Source organism: Etheostoma cragini, chromosome 20 (genome assembly GCF_013103735.1).
Source record: "Etheostoma cragini isolate CJK2018 chromosome 20, CSU_Ecrag_1.0, whole genome shotgun sequence".
Lineage (NCBI taxonomy): Eukaryota > Metazoa > Chordata > Actinopteri > Perciformes > Percidae > Etheostoma > Etheostoma cragini.
In genome coordinates, this window is record NC_048426.1 from 3,719,866 (window position 1) to 3,747,271 (window position 27,406).

The 27,406-nt window shown below is 41.9% G+C and overlaps 1 protein-coding gene and 1 long non-coding RNA gene across 2 annotated transcripts in view; both read right to left on the reverse strand.

Moving 5' to 3' along the window:
* dio2 (iodothyronine deiodinase 2) overlaps window positions 1–12,885 on the reverse strand; it is a 22,386-nt gene extending 9,501 nt beyond the window's left edge. Inside the window, exon 1 of the mRNA XM_034858637.1 lies at window positions 12,622–12,885. Coding sequence (XP_034714528.1) covers window positions 12,622–12,861 — 240 coding nt within the window. The 5' untranslated portion in view covers window positions 12,862–12,885. The remainder of the gene's footprint in view (window positions 1–12,621) is intronic.
* On the reverse strand, window positions 5,496–8,786 carry LOC117935964. Its single transcript, XR_004654856.1, has 3 exons — window positions 8,621–8,786; window positions 7,595–7,689; window positions 5,496–6,175 (listed from the first exon to the last, which is right to left on the reverse strand). It is a non-coding gene; the product is annotated as an uncharacterized LOC117935964 (long non-coding RNA).
* Window positions 12,886–27,406: the final 14,521 nt, after the last annotated feature.

Here is a 27,406-nt window from a genome sequence, read left to right on the forward strand (position 1 = left end):
GTGGTCTATCTGTATAGTGTCTTGAGATAAATCTTGTTATGAATTGATACTATAAATAAAATTGAATTGAATTGAATTAATAGATGATAATGGTTCTGTAACATCATTTTATGTAACGTTTTTGCCTGTTATGTTCAATCTATCAACAATAAAGACAGATTTTTGTCAACAAAATGTTTTTCTGAACATCAATGACATTCAAAACGGTGATAACTGAAACAGATATACAACACACCAAGTATACAGGGTGTATATGTATGTATGCATGATACATGTGTATACATATTTGGTTTGCAAACAGACCTACTACACAGAACATCTGCCTCTACACCACCAAAGTGAACATAAAATAACTATAAAATATATAAATACATATGACACTGTTGTCCAAACCCACACAATCAACAGACAGAGACAGCATCTTGGAAGTTTGTGATAAATTCTGTATGATGATGTCACCAAGTGGTGTCCCATTTCATAGGGGTATGTTTTCACCCCTACCACTTACACCTTGGTTTCAAGGGCCAATGGGTAGGGGTAAGGGGCAAGGGGTAAGGGTAAGACAGAGAAATGGGATTCAGCCTAGGTCTCCAAAAATCAAGGGAGTATTTTGCAGGAGGCACCAAGACTGGATGGCATTGAGCCCGAGGTCATTGCTATTATCATGAACTTTGACTCCACTTGGTCTGTTCTTTCTCTACTGTTGAATCCTTTTAGAGAGGGCATTTAAAGAAATTAAGTCATTCACCCAATATTGAAAAAGAAGTGCTCACTCATACTGTACAACACCTTCTAGTAGGTTGTGCCTAATAGCCGATGCATAATTGTCAGTATTAGCATTATGTCTGTATTAGCAAGCCAGTATTGCATAATTGTTGTCAGTTAAACAAAATCGACAACAGTAAGTTGCACTGAACGATTCAACCATACCAAAAAGTCCATGTACAGCCAAAATATCCCCAGTAACCTGAACAACAGACCATTTTAATAGTGTATCTGTCGTGGTGGGGTCCGGCCGCCGTGAGTCTGTCCTATTGATTATTTTTCCCTGCCTTTGTTCTTGCTGTACTGTCTGCTGTTTGTTTTTGTTTTTGTTTTTCCTTCCCTCTCATCTCCGAAGCCAGCTGATCACTCACACCTGCCTCCCGTCTACAATCAACCACCCTCTTCACCACACCTGCCAGCCTGCACCTGCTCCCGCCCTCCACACCTGTCTACCATCATCATTAACGTCCATATATCTACCCCGGCACTTCACTCACTCTTCACCTGATCGTTGACTTAGCTACTTTGGTGAACGCCTCGAGAACAAACACTTCTTATTCGTAGTCTTGTATTTCGTATGATCTCTGTGCACTTACCTTTCTTGTGTTTTCAGTTTCACTCTAGTTAGCTGACTTTGGACGGCCCCTGGTCCTCCTCCCTCGGCGCCCCCCTTAGCCATCTCCACCCATCCCACTCTCTGTGTTGTTCCTGCCTCCAACCTCGGTGTCTCCCCCTGTCTTCAGCTCCCCGGGATCGTCCTCCCACCATCCTTTGTGTTGCTGCCCTCCTCCTCAGCGTACGCTCCCGGTCCCCCCAGGACTCAACCCCTGCACCCTTCACCTAGTCCCCCAGTCCTCGCCTACCCCCGGGCTCTCCACCCTCGGGTTCCGGGCCTCCACCTTCTAACTCCCCACTACCTCTCTTCCTTAAATAAATACCTTTCCCGTGAGTTGTGCGTTTGGGTCCGTCCTTCATCCCCGTAACAGTAAGATCAACCCCCAACCCACGATCCCTCACCTTCCCCCCTGGATTTATCTTTTGCTGTGGCCTCCCAGGGAGCGATGCTCAGGCAGCATGCTCAGGCAGCACTCCCTGACTGAGGAGGTCCAGCGGTTAGGCAGGCAAATTACTTCCCCCAGTCCTTCCGCTCCCGTCGCTAACCCAGTCCCAGTTAATCTGTCTTCTCCACTCGTCCCTCCCACTCACTCCGCCCTGGCCAATTCGGCTCCGTCACCCCCTTCCGAAACACCGGTCTCCTCCCCCGATAGATCTTCCGGCGTGTTGGGAATGTGCGAAGGGTTTCTAGTGCAGTGCTCCCTGGTGTTCAGCAGACAGCCAGTGACTTTTCACTCCGACGAGGCTAGGGTGTGTTTTGTGGCTGGGCTGCTTCGTGACCGCGCGCTCTTCTGGTTTCCTGCTGTGAGACAGGCGACGCCCGATATCCTCTCCTCATAACCTTACTTTGAGGAGGAGATGAGGAGGGTATTTTATCAGCCCGTATGGGGCTTGGAGAGAAACTCTCGTCTCATGTCTCTCCGGAAGGGGGACCGCAGCGTCGTGGAGTACTCAGTAGACTTTCGCATCCTGGCCGCGGGGTCGGGGTGGAACAACCGGGCTCTCCGTAGCGCGTTCTTGGTTGGCCTTAACGACCGGCTTAAAGACCTTTTGGCCACCAAGGACGAGCCGGAGAGCTTGGATTGCCTGATCGGTGTGGCTATCGACCTGGACAACCGTATCTGAGAGAGGGGAAAGAGAATGCCACCTTCGCGGCTCGACCTTTACCCGTTCCAGTCCGCCACCATCTAGGGTCTCTGCTCCTTTGCTTTCTCAGCCGCGCCCCACCTCTCCCCCTCCGTCAGAACCCATGCAATTAGGCAAGGCTCATTTGTCCCAAGAGGAACATGAGCACCGCCGCCGCGCAGGTTTATGTCTATATTGTGGCCTCTCTGGCCACTTCCTACCCACCTGTCCTGTACGGCCAAAAGATCTGGCTTGTCAGTAGCTGTGGGAGCTCTGGCGAGCCATACCTCTCCCACTCTTTGCGTGTTGCTAGACGTTTCTCTGTCCTGGCGCGACGTATCTGTGCCTCTGGGGGGGCTCGTCAACTCCGATGCAGACGAAAGCTTCATCAACATCAAACTCGCCCGTCAACTCTCTTTTCCCCACGTTCCTCTTGATACTCCCCTCCGCGCCACCAGCGTTAACAGTCAAACCCTTGCCACCGTCACTCCCCGTACGCCCCCACTCAAACTCCTCACCTCCGGCAACCACCACAAGTGTCTCTCTCTCTACCTCATTTCCTCCCCTACCACCCCTACAGTACTCGGACAGTTTCGTCTTTGTCTACCTGGATGACATCTTGATCTTCTCCTGCGACCCAGTCCAACACACCGAACATGTACGGTTAGAACCACGCTATCCCAGCGCTCGCCTTCAGATCAGAAGCTTCACCCCTGTGCCTTTTTTTCCAAGTGTCTTCCTCCAACAGAACAAAATTACAGTGCGGGGGACCGGGAGCTCCTGGCCGTCAAACTGGCATTGGAGGAATGGAGGCACTGGCTGGAGGGCGCCCAACAGCCCTTCATTGTCTGGACCAACCACAAGAACCTTTCCTTCCTCCACTCTGCCCAGAGACTCAATTCCCAAACTACCCACGGCGTTGGAGACCGCCAAGATCCTGGTCCTCCACGGCTTCCGCATTCCCCAAGACATCGTTTGCGACCGGGGACCCCACTTCACCTCTCTGGTGAACCAGAGTGAAACCCCACTGCAGTTAAGCTCAAGCTCCCATCCCATCTCAGTGTCCACCCCGTCTTCCATGTCTCTCGAATCAAACCTGTCTCCACCAGCGTTCTCACCGTCCCAGTGGCAGCTCCACCACCCCCATGGTTAATCGACGGCGACCCGGCCTACACGGTACGCCGCCTCCTCGACCAAGGACCGACGTAAGGATTGGGGCTACCGATACCTGGTGGACTGCGCCGGCTACGGTCCGGAGGAGCGCTCCTGGATCCCAGCCAGCCAAATCCTGGACCGCACCCTACTAGACGACTTCTACAGGGCCCACCCAAACAAGCCTGGAGGTCGGTCCTGTCCGTTGAGGAGGGAGTACTGTTGTTTGTGGGCTCCGGCCGGCCGTGAGTCTGTCCTATTATTTATTTTTTACTGCCTTTGTTCTTGCTGTCCTGTCTGCTGTTTGTTTTTGTTTTTCCTTCCCTCTCATCTCCAAAGCCAGCTGACCACTCACATTTGCCTCCTGTTTACAATGTAAATGTGCTGTATTTATATAGCGCTTTTCCAGTCTTAACAACTGCTCAAAGCGCTTTTACATCTACAGGAAACATTCACCATTCACACACATTCATACACTGTGGCTGGGGCTGCAGTACAAGGTGCCACCTGCTCATCAGATAAACATTCACACACATTCACACTCCGATGCGCAGCACCGGGGGCAACTCGGGGCTCAGTGTCTTGCCCAAGGACACTTCGACAATGACTGCAGGGGCGGGGATCGAACCACCAACCTTCCGATTGGCAGAGAACCGCTCTACCACTGAGCCACAGCCGCAATCAACAATCCTCTTCACCACACCTGCAGTCTTCACCACAATCTACCTGCACCTGCTCCCACCATCCACACCTGTCTACCATCATCATTAACGTCCATATATTTACCCCGGCACTTCACTCACTCTTCACCTGATTGTTGACTCAGCTACTTGGATGAACTCCTCGAGAACAACACTTCTTATTCGTAGTCTTGTATTTTGTATGATCTCTGTGCACTTACCTCCCTTGTGTTTCCCTTTTCAGTTTCACTCCGGTCAGTTGGCTACGGACTCCCCCTGGTCCTCCCTCGGCGCCCCCCTTCATCATCTCCACTCATCCCACTCTTCGTGTCGTGCCTGCCTGCAACCTCTGTGTCTTCCCCTCAGTCTTCAGCTCCCCGGGCTCGTCATCCCGCCATCCTTCGTGTCGCTCCCCTCCTCCTCGGCGTACACTCCCGGTCCCCCCAGGACTCAACCCCTGCACCCTTCACCTAGTCCCCCAGTCCTCGCCTACCCCCGGGCTCTCCACCCTCGGGTTCCGTGCCTCCACCATCCCACTCCCCACTCCCTCTCTTCCTTAAATAAATACCTTTCCCGTGAATTGTGCGTTTAGGTCCGTCCTTCCTCCCCGTATCAGTATCTGTGTCTCCAAAAGCTCTGAACAAGAGGTGTAGGTCCTCTGAATAAAAAAGCACCACACTATGGATGTTCATCAAAACTGTATTAAGCATCATTGGCAAATTTCCAAAAATAAAGTAAACACAGCCAAGTGTGTGAATTCCCTTTCTAGATCCTAGTGGATTGGCCATTTTAAAATAATCGTAATACAGAATGAATTTGAAGAGCATGTTCTTGCTGTGAAAATAATGCATGATTTCTGAAATATGAACTTTCATTAATGTCTTTTATCTTGGTTGTGAACATTGACTTAACAAATTTGTCATTACCAGAAATTTCACTGTACACACCAGTAGTTCTATTATTGCGTAGATCACCAGGAACATGCTCTACTGGTTCAAAATGTCTTTGCCTCTTAGTTTCAGTGTTGAATGATGAAATGAAAATGGATTTCAAGCTGCTCAAAACAGTCTTCAACTTTATTTAGAGTTTGTTCAGTTACCCCAGATTAAAGACATTTAAGAACAGTGTCCTGTGCTTGGACATGGACGTCATTTACAGACTGCACACTACTTTCAAAGACTCCAGATGCTTGTACTTGAGCGACAATAGAGCTACACATATCCAGTAACGGTCTTTTTTTAAGAGGAGCTGGGTAACTGACCAAAGAAACTGCACTTGGCAGTGGATCAGGAACACTAACATTACTGTCAACATTGTCCAAAGGATTAACAGAACTTAAAGCTACACAGTCTTAATGTACTCTCAATTGTATCTTGAGTCCACAATACGTGCAAAAAAACAGAAGAACACCCATTCTCGCCACATTTCAAGTGCAATTTGCCTTGTCCTGGGTACAAAGCATGACTAAACTTACAATGTTGAAAAAGAACAGAGCAACTTTTGTCCTGTACCTTGCAAATGTAACAGGTGAACATTTTCAAACTTCAATATGATAATTTTTCCCGGATTTCCTTGACCCGTGGAATCTTTTGCAGTGCCGACGTCAATCCCATAAACGGTAGTCTGAAGGAAGATGAAGAAATTGCACAAGGCCTCATCGTGGTATACAGGAAAGACAAAGTGGGCCTTAAACAGTTCACCTAAGGCAGCCACACCTGTGTGCACCACGCAGGGAATGGTGTAAACCTCTAGATACTACTCTTCTTTTCTCCAACACAGAGGAGGAAAGGCTTTGCTGATCTAACTCTGTCAAGGAATGTCACCATGCTCATCCCCACCTAGTGTTGAAGAGGAAATTAGGAACAGTAGTTTGTGGTTGTTTAATCACCAAAGAGGCAGACAAATCATCAGCTTAGTGGTTGTGTCAGAAACATAGATAGAAAGAAATAGAATATTAATCACAAATTCAAAACAGGAATTTATTTTACCTTATAATTATTATTCAGTTAGCCTATCTGTGAAGTTAAAAACTAAATTCTACAGGAGGAGAAATGATCAATAAAACATTCTCAAAGAAGAATGGCTTGCCCAGGGCCATGCCAGCACAGTGCTAATTTCCACCGGGTGCGGAACAGCCGCGGATCCGCTCCGAAACGGCGGCAGAGCCGTAAGGTTTCTATAAAAGTCAATGTGTGTATTTCCACTGACTGCAGAACGGCTGCGTCCTGGAGAGCAGGCAAAGGAAATGCAGTTGAACGTATAAGTGTTTTAAATAGCGTTAAAAATACGGATGGCAGCCGGTGTTGATTGTGTGGCACACCGCCACAAATTAGTCTATGTGTGGGAAATACTGCTATTCAACCAAGGGAAATGTCCATGAAAAAATATATATCTCTCTCATATTATCTTGGCCTCCTGGATTACAGTGCCACAACAGCAGGGAATAAAATGTCACCAAATCACTTTATGAGCAATATTTTATATAAAAAAAATAATTCAACCATTTGGTTGCCAGACTGCAACCCTAAAGTATATCAAATTAATATCCAATGATGGATTAAATAAGATGAAATATCCCAATGTCTACCTACTTTATCCTTCACTAAGAGGTGTTCTTGTATTACTTTTGAGAGTTATAGGCTTGTTGCTTCTGGCCATCTCAATGGGCTATGCCAAACTAGGCAAATAATGGGTGTGACAGACTGAGTCACTGCACGCACAGAGACAAGATTGGTATTTATCATCTTATCTAACTCTGAGGGAGACAATGAATAAGCTAAATTCCCTAAATATTGCCACGTCCCTTTAACTCCTGTGAGGGCGAGGTTTAGGTTCATTTGGCGGGTTGAATTTAGCTGAGACTGAGATCCAAAACATTTACATTACATTTAATTTCCCAACTATTAACAGCAGTTGATACAGTAATTTTGTAAAAACTTCTGCATCCCTGCAACTACTATACTATACACGGAAATGCCTTGTTATCTCATTGGATATAAGACACCTGGTTGCAAATAATGCACAACCACAAGAAGGTGGCAGCAATGCACTTAGAAGCTGTTTGGTAACAGACCCACAACCACATGCCATTAAGGTGTAACATATGCCATGTTGAAATAACTTAAAGTTCTGTTTTAGAAAATGACATTAAATAATCATGAGGCTTATACACTTTGCTGTTAACAATCAAGAACTGATTCATAATGGCATGCAATAAAATAGGCGTGATGTGAAAAAATCAGCGGCCTTTTACTTACCTCTTGAATAAACTGAAAGTAATCATAGCTTTCATCCTTCATTGGTATTCAAACCCATTTCAGGACACCCTTGCCCTCCACTTGAACAAGCATTTCTGTGTTAAAAATAAAAGAAGATATAACATAAGTCTCAGGCCAACAGTTAAACATGCCAGTGTACCAGTTTCAAACATGAAGAATGACTGACATTTACAGGAAACAAGATTTTAAAGAATATCAGTGCCTATGCCATTTCATTCTATTTTTCTAGATTCTGTTTTATTAGTATTAAGTACATATTTGCATATATATCCAAATATGGCTGTCGCTACAATCTCAGAATGATATCCTGTTATTCCTTTATCTTTTGTCTTTGTTGGTATATTTTTACTTGATGAACTCAATGCATTTGGTGGTTGGAAGAACATTCACGCGGGCCCTTGACTTTCAAAGACTAGCAAGTGTGCAAAATAGCACAACACCGATGATTTGATGAGAGGTGTAGTTCTACAATGCACCAGTAATGCTTTTTGATGTTGCAGTGTTTTTTGTAGACAAATATGGACATGGTTAGTCCATGTCATGAGTCATAAGTCAGTCACTAATGGCTAGTATACACGTTTTCACCATCTCAGCTTACAGTAACCAAATGTGGCTAGCTACGTTAACGTTAGCTTAAGTTAGCCAGCTCGAAGGTGCTACTCCCGCCAACTGCACATTCAACTTTCAACTCTGACATAACTAGCACAGCCTAATAACTTTGCTTTTTGAAAAGTCCAACAATATATTCCCGCTTACACAGTAGGTTCATTATCAGGAAGTTAACTGTTTACTACTGTTATAACCTGAGATTATTGAGTCATGCTAAAATCCTATCTATAACCTAGCTAGCTATTACCCACAGATACCGGATAGTACTTTGCTGGAAGTGGAATTCAATACAAAACAGACGGTTACAACTTAAATGTTCTAAAGCAAATGTAAATTAGCATAAAATAGCATGCTAAGTGTTGATTACCCAGTCAGATTGTAAAATTAAGCACTTACCTTCTACTGTCTTGCGTATTCCCCGTGTGAAAGAAAATGGCGCAGGAGAAAGTTTTTTGGTATTGGTCATGTCCTGGACAACCGTTAACGTAAGGGCGTGGCTTAGATCTGCCTTAACATCGTAGGCTGTATAAAAAAGTTTTAACACTCCAACAACTTAAATAAGTCAAAGGCAACACTAGCAGTACTATTTTATAACTGTGTAGTGTTTGTAACACATTGTAACACTAATATATTTGCTGTGTATGTTGCCATATTCTGCGGTCCTTGCAAGAACTTTAATAAATCAGTAATAGATTTTTCTTCTGATGAGAGAAAGCTGAGGGATCGGAAAATTGAGGTGTTGCAGAATAGTAGTAGGAATAGGGCCGGAACATTTTTGTCCTATGGTTAATTCATAGTTACTTCACAGTGAATGGTTCTGCATTGTTGTTTGTGTCTGATATGCTTCTATAGTGCTATAGACCAGAACTTCTGGAGAAGGAACTTGAGCAGCTCACTATGGCGGTGTTTGTCATCCGAAAGAAAAAGTCCAAAACCTGTATGACAACCTTCAAAGCTCACAGTAAGGACTCTATGATGTACTGCTCCTCTGGATCCAAAAATGGGCTAGTACCATGATATAGAAAGAGTGGTGATAATGGAGCATGTAAAAACTGACTCTCTTTTGAATATTGTCCCTTTCTAAGCTTCAAGAGGAGCAGGTGCTTCTGTCTATTAGCAGGGATACGCTTTAGTTTTCACAAACTTTAAAGCTATAGTGTGTAGTTTCTGTCAGCAGCTTCCACATGATGCAAGCTTACGTGATCCTACACGCTCCCCACTCCTCATTCACACAGTTACTAGTAGTTGGTTCAAGTCCTAGTAGACTGACAGACCAAATTACAGAGTGCGGATTGGTAGCTGAAGAGATGCCAGTTCACCTCCTGGGCACTGCCAGGTGCTCTTGAGCAAGGCACAGTATCACAGCACTCAGGGCGCAGGTCCTGCACTGGCAGCCCACTCACTCTCCATTTGTGCATTAATAGGTCATGTGCATGTGTGTGTGGATTTCAGGCCTATGTGTAGTGATTTCTAACAAAAAACTGTGTAAATTTTAATTTCACCACGGGTAATCAATAAGCAGTATAAAATTATAAAATGAATTAAAACTTATTATTTTAATTAGTAGCTAAGAAGGACACGGAGGATTAAAAAAACATAATGCACTCTTCAGAAGAGGTCATTATCTTCACTCAATTTTCTGCCGGACAACATTTTCTGAACATAGTCATACTGAGAAATTAAAGGGTTGTTGTGTTGAGCTGATAGTCGTAAGAAAGGTCTATGACTGTAGGAATCCTTTCCATAATGTTGTCAGACATTTGTCCTATACCGCAATTTCCCCCCTGTGGGACAAATAAATGTTTTTCTTATCTTATTCTTATCTTAGGTTTATATTGCAGCCTGGTTCACGGATGCTGGTTACAGCATTCTCACTCAATATTTGACCAAGTCTTAAAGATCAGTCACTTTGACACCCATGCATGGAAAAACAGGGTCCAGGTTGAAAAAAAAATTAAATACCGTTTTAGTGATAAATCTCTGAAAAAAATACTCTGCTCTGTTTTGCACTTCTTCACACTAGTGTGACAATGCTATAGTGTGTTGAGAGAAGATGCATTGTATGCCTACTTGAATATTTGGCCGATACCTTAGTGATTAGGGCACATTTGTTATTGAGAAAGGACATAGATGATACAACTTTATTATTTATTCTATGCATGTGTTGTTAACATGCAATTGTACGTTCTTTACTTTTGTGTAATAGCGTCACAAAACACATTAGATTTGACTCTTGTTTTTAACTTGAAATATATTTAATAATTTACATTTAATAATTGAACTATTTTACATAAGATTGAAGAAAATAACTGAGTTGGAAAGAAAAAACACTTTAAGTCAACTTGCCTTTAATTTAAGTTGCATTATTGAACTTTTGATTTGAAAGCACTAAGGTTATTCCAAGAGCCTGGGTCTGACCGAGGTTTCTTTCTAAAAGGAATTTTTCCTCGGCAATGTGCATGGTTGCGCTGTCGCATCATGCTTGCTCTTGTGGGAATTGTTGGGACTTTATAAATTATAGAGTGTGGTCTAGACCTACTCTATTTGTAAAGTGTCTCAAGATTGTTATGATTTGATACTATAAATAAAATTGTGTTAATTATTAAAGACATCTGACTTAAAACATTTTCGTCAACTTAGGAAAAACTTAATTCATTTGTGTGTTACCAATAAAAGTAATATGTTTAAACTGGTCCAACAATTGTCTTTTCTCAGTATGTTAAAGGAAGATACACAACTGTGCACAGTTAAAAAGAAGGAGAATATTTCAAGTCAATGGTTAGAGTATACACTGGTCTGTTACTGTGTGGAGATTGGCCTGGGTTACTGTTAGATTCATTATCCCGGGCCAGCACTGGCTGACATTGTGTGAATGCAGCATTAGGGTGGGACTTTGATGAGTTTGCCAAACACCATGAATTAATTAAAATCCGTTTTTAGCAGTCCTGCCTGAACAGGTGATACACAGGTGAGACACATAAGCAGGCGCTACATGGAGGTGTGATCAGGAACAGCTGAAAGGCTGTGCCATGGGTGTGTAGAAGAGCTGCACTAATCTAATCACAATCCTGATGTCCCTCTGTGCAATTACATAACTATAAATTGTGCGATTTCAGTAAACAAAAATGTGCTGTGTGTGTGACATGCTAGTGTGCACTGCAGTCTCCACGTTGGAATACATTTCACTTTACAGTTAGTATCAACCACAGATGAGGCCATCGTGTCTCAAGAAGCCCGTTTTACTGTTCTACCACCACTATACTAAGGTCTTTCCATTCATTTTTAAATGGGGTAGAGCGTTTAGGCTGTGGCGGGGTTGCCTGTAGGGGGGACACAACACACTCCCCATGCATACACACACACAGGCTCCCCTATTCTCTGAAAAAGATACGCTACAATGGCACAGACCTTAGGCCACAAACATAGGCTCTGCATAGATGCTGCATACAGCCATACGCATTTGAAAGGAAAGATATGACCAGTCAGTGTTTAGGCAGTAGAGTGTGTGTCGTGTTTGGTCACATGAGCAACAGAAGTGTCGAGGATGTTCAAAGAATTCAGACTGAAAGAAGAGGCTGTACAAAGTATATTTTGATTGACTAGTCATTATATTACACCTTAATTACATCTTAAATATCAGTTTACAAGGGCATATAAAATATTATTTTAGTACAAATTTGTAGTTTTTGTTATTTCACCCGCATCTTGTCTTTGGGTCAAATTTGACCCTTTTTCAAGTTTTATTTGTTTTATATCCAAAATAAAGGAAGTCAAAATATGGGTGAAAAATGTTGAAAACAAATCAAAATCCAAAAGACAACAAAAACCTTATAAAAAAAACTTTGTAAAAGCCAACAAAAACGTTGAGATAGTTTAACTTTGTATGTGTAGGAAATGTTGGTATTTTGTGCATTTTTCTAATTAAGAAAGCATTCATGACACCATTATATCGCAATCATAGTATTATAAATCGCAATAGCAGTATTCCTTTTGTGCAGCTCTAGTGTAGGCGCTAACAAATATCAGTAATCCCCACAGACTCGGCAGTAGATCTAAATAAGTGTCAACGTTGGAAGTGTAAATCCCCTCCTGCAATCTACCGATATGAAACATATGAAACTATTTTTAAACAGTAGGCTAGAAATCAATGGCCTACAACGTCTGGTAGTACTCCACATAGATACCGGCGACATGTACAGCTCAGCTGTTTGTCGTTTATTCTATCTGAGGATGTCCTCAGAAAATCATGATTTTTTAATTTATTTTTAGCTTGGTAAAGGTCAACATATAGTATCTAAAGTTACAAGTTGTTTCCTGTTTAGTGGATTGATGATAATGCATCAATGAATGGCTTGATTCAAAGCACTGGGGTGCTTGAACATCGACAGAGACTTTACCTGCTTGTAGGCGTCCAGCAGGAAGCTGTTCCACACGGAGCGCAGCCCCGCGGAGGTGAGCATGCGGCGCCACTCTCCGGAGTCGGAGCCGGAGGCTGCGGCGGACCTGGAGCAGCTGAGCAGCGACACCACGCGCTTCAGCAGCACCACGGAGTCGTACAGGGCAAGGAATAGACAGTTTGAAAAGAACCCAGGGAGTATCTGAAGGGTCACGAGCAGATCCTCACTCGCCATTCCCATTTTGTCTTGATGCGTAATACGACCGCAGGCAAACTATTTCAGACTGGCCTCCATGTCTCGAAGCACTGGATCCCGGCTCACAGCGCTGTTTCCCGGCTCTCACAGCGCTGGATCCCGGCTCTCACAGCGTTGTATCCCTGCTCTCACAGCGCTGGATCCCGGCTCTCACAGCTCCGTATCCCGGCTCTCACAGCGTTGTTTCCCGGATCTCACAGCGCTGTTTCCCGGCTCTCACAGCACTGTTTCCCGGCTCTCACAGCGCTGGATCCCGACTCTCCCAGGGCTGGATCCAGGCTCTCACAACGCTGGATCCTGGCTCTCACAGGGCTGGATCCTGGCTCACACAGCGCTAGATCCCCACTCTCAGACTGTGTGGCTGCTGGCTGGATCCTGTCTGTTGTGTTACCTTCAGGTGTTCAGCGTTGTGCGCACCTTCACGAGGCGGCTGGAGCTCGATCACTTTCCCTAAAAGGACGTACATAGTTAGCTTAATATTAAGCCTCACGGCTTATCTTGGTAGGAAGATTGTGACGTCATCTGTGTTGAGTCCCATCAGTCCCCTCCTCCATCAGGACTGCACAGTATGTGTGTATATGTGTGTGTGCGTGTTTGCGTGAATTTACTGACTGTGGATTATTTAAATATAAAAACTTATATCACGTATCAGTATCAGCAGCATAGCAGTAGGCCTATAGCAAGAAAGAATACTGATTTATGGATTATGTTTAACCATGGTAATATGAAAACAGTTTAAAAAAACAAGTAACCCAATGTTACCTACATCTATCTCCAAAACAAAAGTCACAATAATTGGATTTGGTTTTGTACAATGCCTTACTCAAAGAAATGAAAATATGTAACATTTGTATGGTCATTTTTAGGAAACCCAAAGCTTTTGGTTAAGATTATGGCTTACATACATGCACACTGACCAATATTTAGGCATAAATAAGCAGATAACACTTCTTTGGCAGCAAAACAAGTTGCATGTGAACATCACAAAGTAAAACTCACCATCCCTAACAGATGAGGAATAACCAGTCCGTAGTATATAAAAGAAATGTGTGAACAACAATGTAGTATTTGGGCCATTGCGTAGCCAATATATAATAGTAAATCTTGTCTTAAGGTTGTGTTTGAATATAGAATGAACATTTCTCCAACATCATTAATCTGTTTTTGTCTCAAATGTTGCATCATGAAATCCAAAACTATACATACTATATATTGGCCTAAAGCAAAGTCCCCATAATGTTTTTTTACAGTAGAATAGAATGCCTTTCTTGTCATTGTATCATTAAAAATTGTACAATGAAATTCATTGCTGTAAAGTGCACAAAAACATTCCATCCATACATTCCACACAATTATATAAATAAATCCATTTAGAAAATTGTACATTGATTAGAACATTGCATAATGGTTTCAAAACAGGTTGTGTCAGGTTGTTGGCTGAGCACCGTCTTGCCAGCTTCTGGACCTCGGCCCTGCATGCAGACTCATCTCCTCGTGATATGAGCCCCACCACTGTAGTGTCATCTGCAACTTTTATGATTGTGTGGCACCAGCCCATCGTACCAAAACCAATACCAATTTTATACACAGCCTTGTGGTGAGCCGGACGGTGCTGAGTCTGATGGTGGAGGAGAGATGTGGTCGAGGCTTGACAGTCTGTGGGCGGTTTGTTAGAAAGTCTTTTATCCAGGTGCAGGTATGATGGGAAAGGACAAGGGCAACCTGCACAGCTTGCTGATCAGTATAATCAGTTGTGTTGAATGCAGAGCTGTAGTGGATGAAGAGAATTCTCACACAGCTCCCACTGTGTTCCAGGTAGTTGAGTGCTGAGTCAAGACCTTCCTCTGTGGGTTTGTCTTGTCTGTGGACGACCTGGTGTTGGTTAAAGTCTGGGTGAAGACAGGTTTGGTACTTTTTTAGTACCAGTCTCTCAAAGCACTTTGTGCTTTTTATTGGTAGGAAGATTATGAGTGTGAGTGAAATTGGCCTGTAGTCTTTAAGATTGTCAATGGTGGGTTTCTTGGGGACAGGGATGGCTCCACTGAGCCAAGGATGAGAGTTGCAATGGAGACCAGGTTCACAGAGTGGAGACAGAAGAACCTAGTGTCTTTTTAAAGGTGGGCCTTCCACAGAATTTAGCCTTAATTTGATTAAAAATTAATTTCATAATTAATTCAGCTATTAGATTCTATTTTAATTCAAATTAGATTTTGAATGCGTGTATGTCAAAGGTTTGGCAGGTACCTTCTGGATCAAGACAGATGCCGCTGAGGGCCGCTGAGGGACTGCCAGAGCGTCTTTTTTGCCAGCGACTCCCATGATGAGGAGAGAGAGCAAGAGAGCGTCTTCAGAGGCAGTAGATGGGACATTGTTGAGTGTGCAAGGGGGAGCTCCATGTCCGACCGATGAGGTCTTGAGTGAAGGGGACCAAGCATATTGATCTGCAGCAGGCCATTTCAATGACCACTAAGCCAGCCGCAGAGGAAAGGAAAGACTTCTTGAAAATTCTAACCAAAGAGTTTTCCTTCTTCGATGCCACCTGTAGGAGACCCCCCCACCCGCCAACAGTTGTTTGAAGCTCTCAGTACTATTCAGGCTACATCCGTAGAGGCGGAGAGAGCGTTTTCTATCTGCGGACAATTTGTCACAAAAATCCGAACGCAGAGTCTATCAATGCTCTCCGCTTCTTGAAAACACATTTCAAGAAAAAGAAAGAAGGGCAGGTTGAAAAATTGAATGAATAAAGAAATATGTAAGTATGTTCAGCAACTTGGACAGCCTGAGGCCTTTTCTTGGTCTGCTACTGTTAAACAAAACAGTAAAAGACTTGAAACTTTTTTCTTACAGCTGCTGCAACATATAACTTACAGCTGTTTGCATCATTTTCTGTTTGTCATAAAAGTACACTAAGAGAAAGCCAGAAGCACCGGACTGGACTGGAATGATCCAGGGCCAGGCAGATACCCCTGCTCCTTTACTGCTTCTTGTCCAGAATGGGGAAAATTACAGGAACTCAGTTTTGTGACTGTGAGTGCTGTATCTTTAACCGTTTAAATTTTAGATTTGGCTATCTTTTTAGTAGTGCATGGTCCACACTTCATAGCAATAATCAATTAGTTTAAATCCTTTGAGTCATCATAAGGAACGTAGTATCTGCAGATGTGTTGTATTATTTGAATGTTGATATTAGTCCTAAAATCAAAAAAAACCTGCCACATTAAAATAAGCCTCCCTTCGTGTGGCTTTATCTATGTTATTGTTAATACACAATGTAGTAATACTTTATAATAGACCAGTTAATCCATTTAAAACATGTTTTGTTTTTTGCTAGGTTTAAAGACCTTGCTGAGTGTTTGCCTGGTTAGTTATTATCTATTTGATAACGCAGTAAATAATTGAGGTAGGCTAAACGTTAATACATGTTAGTCATTTACACAGGTTGCCTAGATTTTCAGTCACAGACATTTCATAATTTGCGCTGCAGCGGATGTCACGCACGCTTGATCACGCTGCAGAATTGAATGCCAACTGTGTTGATGATGGACACAAACTGTGATCTTTTGCCCTAATAATGATAAAAATCATTTCAAAAAAATCTCAGTTTGGGATTTGGGAACCCATATTTTAATGATACCAGTACACTACTTGAGCTAAAGAAAAACTTTTAAAAAACAGGTATTTTCTGGGATTCCCGGGAAATGGGTCGTCTTTTCCGGGAAAATTGTTAAACCCTAATACACGTGCAAGGACCCCCACCTGGGCCGATGCACAAACCTCAGTATCCATCACATGCACCTGGCCCATACGCCATAATCCCCACATACCTTCTGAATGACACGTGGAACTTATACGACTGTCAGCTCAATGACTTTCTTACCCTTTATTTATTATATTGACTCAACCATTTTAGGTTCCATGTGACACTTGAGTTCATTTTGTCACTTATTTTTGTTTAATCAACTTCACCTTTACTGTGGAGTGTAATATTGCATTTGTACTGTCCTAGAAGTGTCAATATTGCAGTTTGTACAGTACATTTATTTAGAAGAAGAACTGCAAAACGACCCCGGCCAAAGAGACGGACTCCAGTCAACTCAGCAATTGTAGTTCAAGAGCATACAGTGGTTGCACTGGTCTTCTCATGGTTGTCCTGGAAGGTAGCATAACAAGACAAGAACATATCTTTCCATTTATGCCACATAAACATCTGCAATTCTTCCCATTTTCCAAATGTGTTTGGGCAGTTTATCCTCATTGATTAATACCACATCTCCAAGCTTCAGTTCTGTACACTGTTTAACACAAGAGGAGAAAAGGGCAGATCAAAATTCCATGAGATATTGCTTTTCCATGGATTCAAAAATGTTTTTACTATCCACTGTCTGTGTTTCAACCGTTTGCTCAACTGATCTTGATTCGGGTTAGCTACAGTTGAGGGAAGTGTTGAAAGACGCTGACCTATCCAAAAGTGTGAAGGAGTTAGTGGGAAAGGTTTCTCACTGTTGGTCTGAGTAAAAGTGATGAGACGAGAGTTAACAACTGCTTTCACTTTTATCAGAAGCATTTTGATTTCTTCATTCTTCAGAAATGCTTTGAAAATCACTTTGTGTCTCTTTCCGCCATGAAAATCCAGGTAATTAGTTTTAACTGCAAAGAATTCCTGTATTTTCTTTGATTATAGGCAATTCCACTATACGTTCAGTTCCATGTCAGCACTTTCAAACATTTTTTTATTGTCTGAATATAAAATGTTTTACAAAGTCCTCTGCGTGACACCACACATCTAAATGCCAGTAGGAACATTTCAGCAGTCATATCAGTCACTAATTCTAAATGGAAAGCTCTAGTGACGGCACAGGAAGAAAATGCAGTATAAACATCTTTAGATCTACGATACAGAGGTCCAGCAAAATCAACTCCTATGATTTTGAAAGGAGGCGCTTCTACGATCTGCTGTGCAGGTAAAGGTGTGTAAATCTGGTAATCTGGTTTCACTTTGTATTTACGACACTTTAAACATGCATGTACAATTTTATTTATGTGATTAAGGGTGTCTTGAAGTCCAGAATACATCACTTGAAATTTTGCCTTTGAAGGAAGACTACAGAGATGATTTTGTTCACAGTTCCAGATGGTCATCTGTAATCTGCCTCCAACTGTTAGTATTCCTTGAGACAGGGAATTTATTTCTTTGCCTCTTAGTAAGTGAGAGATTTCTTTATCTGTTTCTGTGTTTCTTGAATCCAATAAAGCTCAGCTTCAGAGACTTCCTCAGTTGACAATAGTCCAGAGCAGTTTTGATTTCCTCTGGCATTGTGACCCAAGCAGTAACATCAGTTGAGATCACTATAGTTTTGCAACTCCAATAGCTACCCTTTTTGTTGAATTTTCAGATATTTTCATACTTGTTGATTCCACAACATACAGATTTTATTTTATAACTTCATAATTTGCATTATTGTCTTAGTTTGAGCCACAGTACATTTTCTTTCAAACTTATTTGGTGTGTTGCAACACCCGCAGTACTGTGCAGGTTCAGTTAAGCTCTGTAACTCTCCACAAAAACGTTTCCACTGTTTTGCAAAGCTCCAGCTCCAGGATCCAGTTCAAAGAAATCATAGTCAGTCCACAGTTTTACTTAGCTCTTTCCTATGACAATATGTGTGAGGATGTATTTACTGACCGTAGCTCCAATTAAAGCGCCTATTAATTCAAATTTGGGTAAGCCCAAAGTCCATCCCAAAGAGAGTAACCACATTGGCAGGTAGCCAATGAGAGTTGAGTGATTCAGATGCGTAACTTTTAAAAACTTTTATTTAACCGGAAGAATGTTTGTGTTTACTGAGCGATTGGTTTGGTTTGCAAGTTTGACATAGAAGTATCAAAACGTTTTGGGTTATTGTCCAATCTGGGTAATGGAATGTGTTCTCTTGTAGTGTTTTGCGGATACTGTCAGGTTGGATGCTTTTAGAAGGCTTCAGGTTTATGGGGAACCCCGCTGGAGCATGGTGATGCTGCGATGCTTCCGGAGTTTTTGGCATGACGGCGGGGATTTGGAAATTTTCCTTGGAGGTAATGTAGACAGGGAACTGCGGCAGCAAAACTGTTCTGGAATTTCCTGGTGAACTGTAGTAGTTGTGCATGTTAAGGAAAGGAAAACCAGGTGGAACTTGGACCAAACAAGAGACTGACGGTCTTTCTGGGGAAGACCTGGTCTGATTCGGAGAGACGGCCTTCTTCCCACTTGTGATGGAGCAGCTCTCATTTTTAGAAACCTTGACAAGTTTATTAGTGGACCTAATCCTGGACAATCCAAAGTTGGGACCAGGAGGCAGAGTCACAGTCTAACACACTTCTCTGCTCCTCCAGTCCAGGACTTACATAGGGACGGTGTCTGCCCCTCAAAAGTAAACAGAATAGGAGCTGTTCATGAAAACTTGCACAAGTGCAAAGAAATAAGAGAATTAAATGTGGACTTTTAAACATCAGATCTCTCTCTTCTAAAGGTGTACTAGTAAATTAATTGATATCAGGTTCTAATATTGATCTATTCTGTCTTACTGAAACCTGGCTGGGTGATGGAGAATATGTTAGTCTAAATATAGGGTATTTTAATATTCATGTGGACGATGAGAATGATAGCCTTAGTACTGCATTTATCTCTCTATTAGATTCTATTGGCTTCTCACAAAGTGTTCATAAACCGACTCACCAGTTTAACCCCACCCTCGATCTTGTTCTGGTATATAGTGTTAAAATGTAACATTTAATAGTGTTCCCACAGAATCCCTTTTTATCCGACCACTGTTTGATAACTTTTGAGTTTAAACTGCTGAACTGCACGCCATTAGGCAAAACCTTCTATACAAGATGTCAATCTGATAATGCTGTAGCTAAATTTAAGGATGTGATTCCATCAGCTTTTAATTCATTGCCAATTCACAAAGTAACGGAGGACTCCTATGCTAATTTCAGTCCCTCCCAAATCTATAATTTTGTTGATAATGCAAGAGGCTCGCTGTGAATGACACTCTGTTTCCCCTCTAAAAAAGACGATAATAAAACCAAGACGGAGCTCCATGGTATAACACTGAAACTCGCAAATTAAAGCGATTATCGCAAAAACTTGAGAAGATTTGGCGCTCCACCAAACTGGAAAATTCTTGTTTCATTTGGCAAGATAGTCTTAAAACTTGCCAGAGCAGCGTACTACTCCTCATTAATAGAGGAAAATAGGAACAACCCCAGGTTTCTTTTCAGCACTGTAGCCAGGCTGACGGAAGGTCACAGTTCTATTGAGCCAAGTATTCCCATAGCTCTTAGTAGTAACGACTTTAGGAGATTCTTCAATGATAAAATTATAACTACTAGAAACAAAGTTTACCAAGACCTGCATTTAACTGGCACCAACTTATCTCTAAACTTAGGAACCTTAGAAACAGCAAACAAATTACCAGTGACCTCCTAACTGCATCAGACAAAGGACTTATCTCTGTACTGGTGTTTTTAGATCTTAGTGCTGCATTTGATACCATAGACCATTCTTTCCTATTACAGAGATTGGAGCATTTAATTGGCATTAAAGGAACTGCTCTAAGCTGGTTTAAGTTTTGTTTATCAGATTGATCTCAGTTTGTACATGTTAACAATGAATCCTCCATGCACGTCAAAGTTAGTCATGGAGTCCCACAAGGATCTGTGCTCGGTCCAATCCTTTTCACTTCATGTGTGCTTCCTTTAGGCAATACTATCAGGAAACTCTCCATTAAACTTTCATTGTTATGCAGATAATACTCAATTATATCTATCGATCAAGCCGGATGAAACTAATCAGTTAGCTAAACTTGAAATGTGCCTTCAGGATATTAAAACCTGGATGACCTGTAATTTTCTAATGTTAAACTCAGATAAAACTGAAGTTATTGTTCTGGGGCCTAAGCACCTCCGTGACGCATTATCCAAAGAGATAGTTACTCTGGATGGCATCACCCTGGCCTCCAGCACCATTGTGAGGAATCTTGGAGTTACCTTTGATCAGGACATGTCCTTTAATTCCCACAAATAGCAAATTTCAAGGACCGCCTTTTTTCACCTACGTCATATTGCAAAAATTAGGAATATCCTGTCTAAAAATGATGCAGAAAAACTAGTCCGTGCATTTGTTGCTTCTAGGCTGGATTACTGCGATTCTCTATTATCAGGCTGCTCAAAAAGTCCATAAAGATCCAGAATGCTTCAGCACGTGTTCTGACAGGAAGCTTTAGTTTCTCTGTATTAGCTTCCTGTAAAATCAAGAATAGAATTGAAAATCCTTTGTCTCACCTAAAAAGCTTTTTCATGGTCAGACACCATCTTATCTTAAAGAGCTCATAGTACTTTACTACCCCACAAGAGCCCTGCGCTCCAAGAATGCAGGGTACTTGTGGTGTAGGCTTAAGAGTTTCCTCCTTGATAAAGCTTGTAGTTAGGGCTGGCTAAGGAGATCCCTGAACCATCCCTTACTTACACTGCTATAGGCCTAGACCGCTGGGGGACTTCCCATGATGCACTGAGCACCTCTCTCTTCCTCCTTCTCTTCATCTGAATGCAACCTCATTCCATTACTGTATGTTACTAACTACACTTCTTTTCTTTCCCGGGGTCTTGTGATCTCTTGCCCTTCTCCTCTCTCCTCTTGTTGCTTCCTGGAGTTGTTTCTGGCTCTGGAGCTGTGGAGTCTGGATCTGTGGCTGGAGTCTCCATGTTCCTGCTTGACACCCTCTGCTACAGTTCTCAGTGTCTCTATCTGTCACTTCTCTATCTGTCTGTCTATCAGTCTGTATCTCTCTCTCTCTCTCTCTCTCTCTATTTCTCTCACCCACAACAGGTCGAGGCAGGTGACTGCCCACCCTGAGCCATGGTTCTTCATCATCGCTGCAGATGATGTGGTCCTGATAGCATCATCGGTCTGTGACATTCAGCACTCACTGGATCGGTTCGCAGCCGAGTGTGAAGCAGCTGGGATGAGGATCAGCACCTTTAAATCTGAGGCCATGGTTCTCAGCAGGAAACCGATGAAGTGCTTTCTTCAGGTAGGGAGTGAGTCCTTACCCCAAGTGAAGGAGTTTGAGTAACTTGGGGTCTTGTTCGTGAGTGAGGGGACCATGAAGCGTGAGATTGGTCGAAGAATTGGAGCAGCCGGTGCGGTATTACATTCTGTTTATCGCACCCTTGTGACGAAAAGGGGGTTGAGCCAGAAGGCAAAGCTTTCGATCTACCGGGCAATTTTCAATCCTACCCTCACCTATTGTCAGGAAGGCTGGGTCATGACCGAAAGAACGAGATCCAGGGTACAAGCTACCGAAATGGGTTTCCTCAGGAGGGTGGCTTGCGTCTCCCTTAAAGATAGGGTGAGAAGCTCAGTCATCCGAGAAGAGCTCGGAGTAGAGCCGCTGCTCCTTCGCTTCGAAAGGAACCAGTTGAGGTGGTTTGGGCATCTGGTACGGATGCCTCCTGGGCGCCTCCATTGGTAGGTGTTCCAGGCACATCCAGCTGAAAAGGATGCCTCTGGGAAGACCCAGGACTAGGTGGAGAGATTATATCTCCAACCCAGCCTGGGAACGCCTTGGGATCCCCCAGTTGGAGCTGGTTGATGTGGCTCGGGAAAGGGAAGTTTGGGGTCCCTTACTGGAGCTGCTGCGCACGCGACCCGATAAGCGGTCGAAGATGGATGGATGGATGGACACTCACAGACCAAAATATTAGGATTACCAATATATCATAAAATAGGATGATAAATAGTATTGTTTTACTACAGTTATAATGAATAGGGTATTACAATACAGTGTAGGTGATATGGGAGTTGAAAAGCCACTTTGTGACCTTCATATACAAATGAATTACTTCTCATTTACATTATCTTATATTTATGTTCATATTATACTAAGCATAACTGTGTCATGATGACTAAAGTTTATGTAGATGTCATCATTAACATAATGACCAGATTTGATTTAGTGATCAGAAACCAAGTGAGTGATAAAATGGAAGTGAAAGCCTTTTGCCTTTGTTTGACCCCATAATCTTGTAGATAATACAAAGGCAGAGAACTGTAAGTTCCATATGAGTGTCAAAGGTCAAGTTTGAGTTTAAGATTTGTAAATAAACAACTTAATAAAAAAAAAAAAAAAAAATACTGCCAAATTTTCAATATCCTGCCTACAACTCATTTGGCTGGACAACAAAATTCAAAGTCATTTTTCTTACTTCTTTACTCTGGTCAGTTGAGGTCTTTTGACTTTGGTGGGCAGCACACACCTCTGTAATTTGCCATTTTTAGTGTTTTCTTCGTACTCACGCGTAGCTACTTGAATACAAACGTGCGAAGCTGTGACCTCACCGTTTCCATAGAGACAGGTGTTGCTAGTCTTCACAGCGACGCTGGAGTTGCATATTCAAAACGCCGTAGCTGTGTAAATTAACGGCCAGAACATAAAAAATACTTTACCAAACCGTGTTTACTGTTACTTATTTTTATTTTTTAAAACTAGTCTTACTAGCATACAGTGCTCATGTAACCCACTCAAAAAGTCAGCAACCATAATTACTATATTTCTATTCTTTTTCAAATACAAATATATGTTTTAAAATTATATCAAATAAACCTAACATTTTAATGCACTTTATTGGTTGCTATTTATTTATATTTTCCAAACACAAGTTTCACAACACATTTCACCTAAAAAGATTCAGATTCCTCTCAATAAGTTTTTCCAGAAATATTTCAGAAATAAGTCCTGCCCATTGCATAATTACATAAATTTACTCTATATCAAAGAGGAAAATCCCTTTATTTTGTGCCAACTTTCTGTTCCAGGTATGGCTCAAACTTCTCAGTATGCCATATATTCTGTGAATGGGTTAAGTGGAATGTTCCACAGCATGAGCTTTCATACCAATGCCAGATGTGTACTCAGTAAACAGGCCGTATCAGTCTAAAAACAGATATTGGCTAAATGTGCTGAAGTATCAGGACCATCACAATGAAGACACAACATCCTATTTTACATGTTTCGAGCCTAAAACTCTAGAACTCAACCTTCTATACCTTTTAGCAAGATGACGTCCTAGCTGAATCTTAGCACGACTTACAATCTTGATTGTCATTCATTTTATCTCTAAATGTCAGCAATTACAATACCTCTCTGTCTGGAAAAAGAAAAAACATGTTCATATTCCCAAATTCTGACTAGCACTGTGAAATTTTGAGTGCATTACTATTCATTGATACCTGCACATTTTCAAAAGGGCTACACCAGACAGGTCTCCACAAGGGCCAGAGGCAACATGCGGGATTTGTTGACAGAGTGAGATTATGCAATGTTAGATGAGGTTATCCTTGCACAAGGATTAAAAATAAATTAATCAAAAATACTTATTGAATATTTTGCAATCAATTTAAAAAGATGGGTATGATTATTGCAGGGCATTTTTTTAAACAAATCATTGTATGGTGTTTGTGTTGTTTTGTCCAAAGCCAACAGAATACCATGTGGGAAGAGAGCAGAATGTGTATATGGGAGATTTTGGTTGCAAGATGAGGGATCAATAAATGTGTTACAGTGGTCTGGACTCTATTACCACCCACCCCCACCCCCCATCACTCCAACCCTCGGCTGGGCAAATATGTAACAATGTGTAAGTCTGTGTAGTTGGCATAACCTTATATAATGTTACGAAAGAACAGGGCCTGACTGAAAGAGTTCATCCACGCACGGTCTTCTGTGTGTTTGGCTACAGTTTGACCTTGTTGTTGGTTTGGCTGTTAAGAGTTTGTACAGCATTGCTATATAAAAATGGCTCTGTCACTTGACTGCATTACCACCAACACACCCAAATAAGTCAAAGCCGAATTAAAGTGAAACTGATAAATTTTTAAATTATACAAAAAAAATTTTTTTCAGAAAAAGCATTGGAAATATCATATATCACACCCACCTTTACTTTTGTTCTGGAAAACTAAAGAACTGTTTTGTGGTTAATGTGCTGGCTAAAAGTGCCATCTGTCTTCCAAAGGTATAGAGAACAAATAAGGTACACAGGAGATGAAAGTTATGATGACTCTGGAACAACGAAAGTACATTTACAGGATAGTTTCCTGACATTCCTCACCTTCCGCTCTCTGTGGGTTACCGTAAAACAACAAGAAACTTTGAACTTGAAACTGACAAGTTTTGAAGAAAAATTTGGATGGTGCCACAAAGCAGGTCTGCTTGGTTTGTTTTAGGGAATGATTAGAAAGATTTACAAAGAACATGTTTTGGACGTCTCCTCTCTAACTGGGACGTTTTGGGACTGATTGGTGGAAGAAGAACACACGTTGATACGCTGTTAAGAGATAAGGAGGTTTAACCATGTATTAGCTGATTTAAATAGCTCAAGTTACTGTACTGTTACAAAAGTAAACTTCATTTAATATTGTATGTGGCATTTTGTTTTGCTTTTGCTGCATCTGGAGCTTAGCGCTGTCCAAGACAATTGTGATTCGTTTAAAGAAATACAAACAACCAAGAACTTTTTTTTCCTCCTACCCCAGAATGTTTGTACGTAGTGGCTAGATCTTATTTTGCAGTGCTGTAGAGATGGGAAACTAATAACATAAAGGGCTAAATCCATCAGAGTTCCTGCTGACTGAACAGACAGCCTAGCTGTTAGCCTAGTCTGGAGCAGGATAGCTGACAGAAGAAATGTACCACTGCTTTCATGAAACCAAGTCACTGCTGAATTCAGCCAAGAATTCTGGCTCTAGGTTTTGTGAAATAGCCCTCTGGTTACCTGGGCTTATTTTAGAAAATAACCAAGCTTATTTATCATGTTTCTTTCCTCTTGGCTTCTGCAATATTGTCCACTACTTTAACCAATTTATTGAATGATTCTATCCAAAGTGAATTTCTAAAAATCAAACCCCAACACAGCAAAGTAAAATTCTTTTAAGGAGCTAATTGAACTTCAGGTCATGTGATATATTTGCTCAGGTATTTTCTAACATTTTTTCTAACATTTCTATAAAGATTTTTTTTTACAACGCCTAACTTTAGATCCTTGTTTGGCATGCCACTGTGAGGCTCTAGAACATATTTGTTAAAAATTGGCAATATAGGGCGCTACAAATACAAAGTATATATCTCATGAGGGGCTCATTCAAGTAGGGCCACGCCTAATATAGTGTAGTGATTCATCAAAGTGGGCATGGCCTGTTACATTGGTGCCATTAGAGTACATGTATAATAATGAAAGGGGAGGGGACATTTTCAATTTACTACAGACCTCACAGCTCACGTCTTACAATATTTGCCAACGTTTGCCTCGCTGCTGCCACGCTTCAGGTTCTGGTTTCGTGGGCTCCGCGGGTTGTCAAGGGCAACTCAGGCCCGGGAGGCGTGGAACCCTGTCATTATTGTTTGCACTTCTAATTTCTGCAGGGAAGTGTAAAAAAGTAAAAAGACAGTAAAAAAGACACAGAAATGATTAAAAATCTATCCACAACTGATGTGATATTACTTCAAAGGCCATTGGTCATTACAAAATCTAATGTGTGGCCTCTGTCATCAGAGGGCATGTTATGAGTACTATGTTGGATAAAATGTATTGTTTTTTTCAATTGATACAGGGGCTGTTACAGGACTCCTGGCACTTTAGTGCTCAGGCCATAATTAACATGCTATTTAAAAGAGGAGCATTAAGCGGTAATTTACCTCAGCACTCACTTTCCTCACATCCAATTCACATGCAATGACTGGGGCAACAATGAACCACAGTCATCAAAATCCACTGGAGTTTAAAACTTCAACACAAAGAAAGAAGAAGGTAACAGACATTGGCGAAAATACATGCATCCGGTACAATCCTGGAAGTGGAACGTCAGGGATATAAACTAGCCAGCTCTTAATTATGCTATTATAGGTTTAGAGTGCAGGGGGACTTTCAAACTTGAAATGAAATAAAGTGCATTGCACTTTCTAATGAAACCATGATAGATTTTGCCCTTTGTATGAAAATTATTAAAAAAAATATATATTTCCTTTCAGTCGTGGGCTTTGTATATACTGTCCTACTTTCAATAATAAAAGGGATAATGGGTCACTAGTAAAATAAAAGAAGTTATTTAATAATCCAATTTAGTCCACTGCAGTGCTTGAGATAATTTCATCTGTTACATAACGTGCACAAGGAGACACCTAAACAAACACAGGCACACTTGGATGGTCAGCATTATGCTGCCACAGAGGGCACGAGGGGCAAAGTCTTGTTTTCAGCCTGCTCCTCCCCTTTAGACGAAGGATTAGAGGTCATTCTAACCAGCCAAGACACACAGCCAGACTCTGAATGGCTGCCAGCAGAGTGGCTCAAAATGAATGCAGTGGAACGAGAGAGGCAGTCCTGTGTATTCTGGGTCATATTTGTGAGGGAACTCTCTTATTTAACAGCAAACTGCCTCAGACTGCACAGTCCTTTAATTGGCATTTCTTATTCAAAGATGGAAATATCTAAA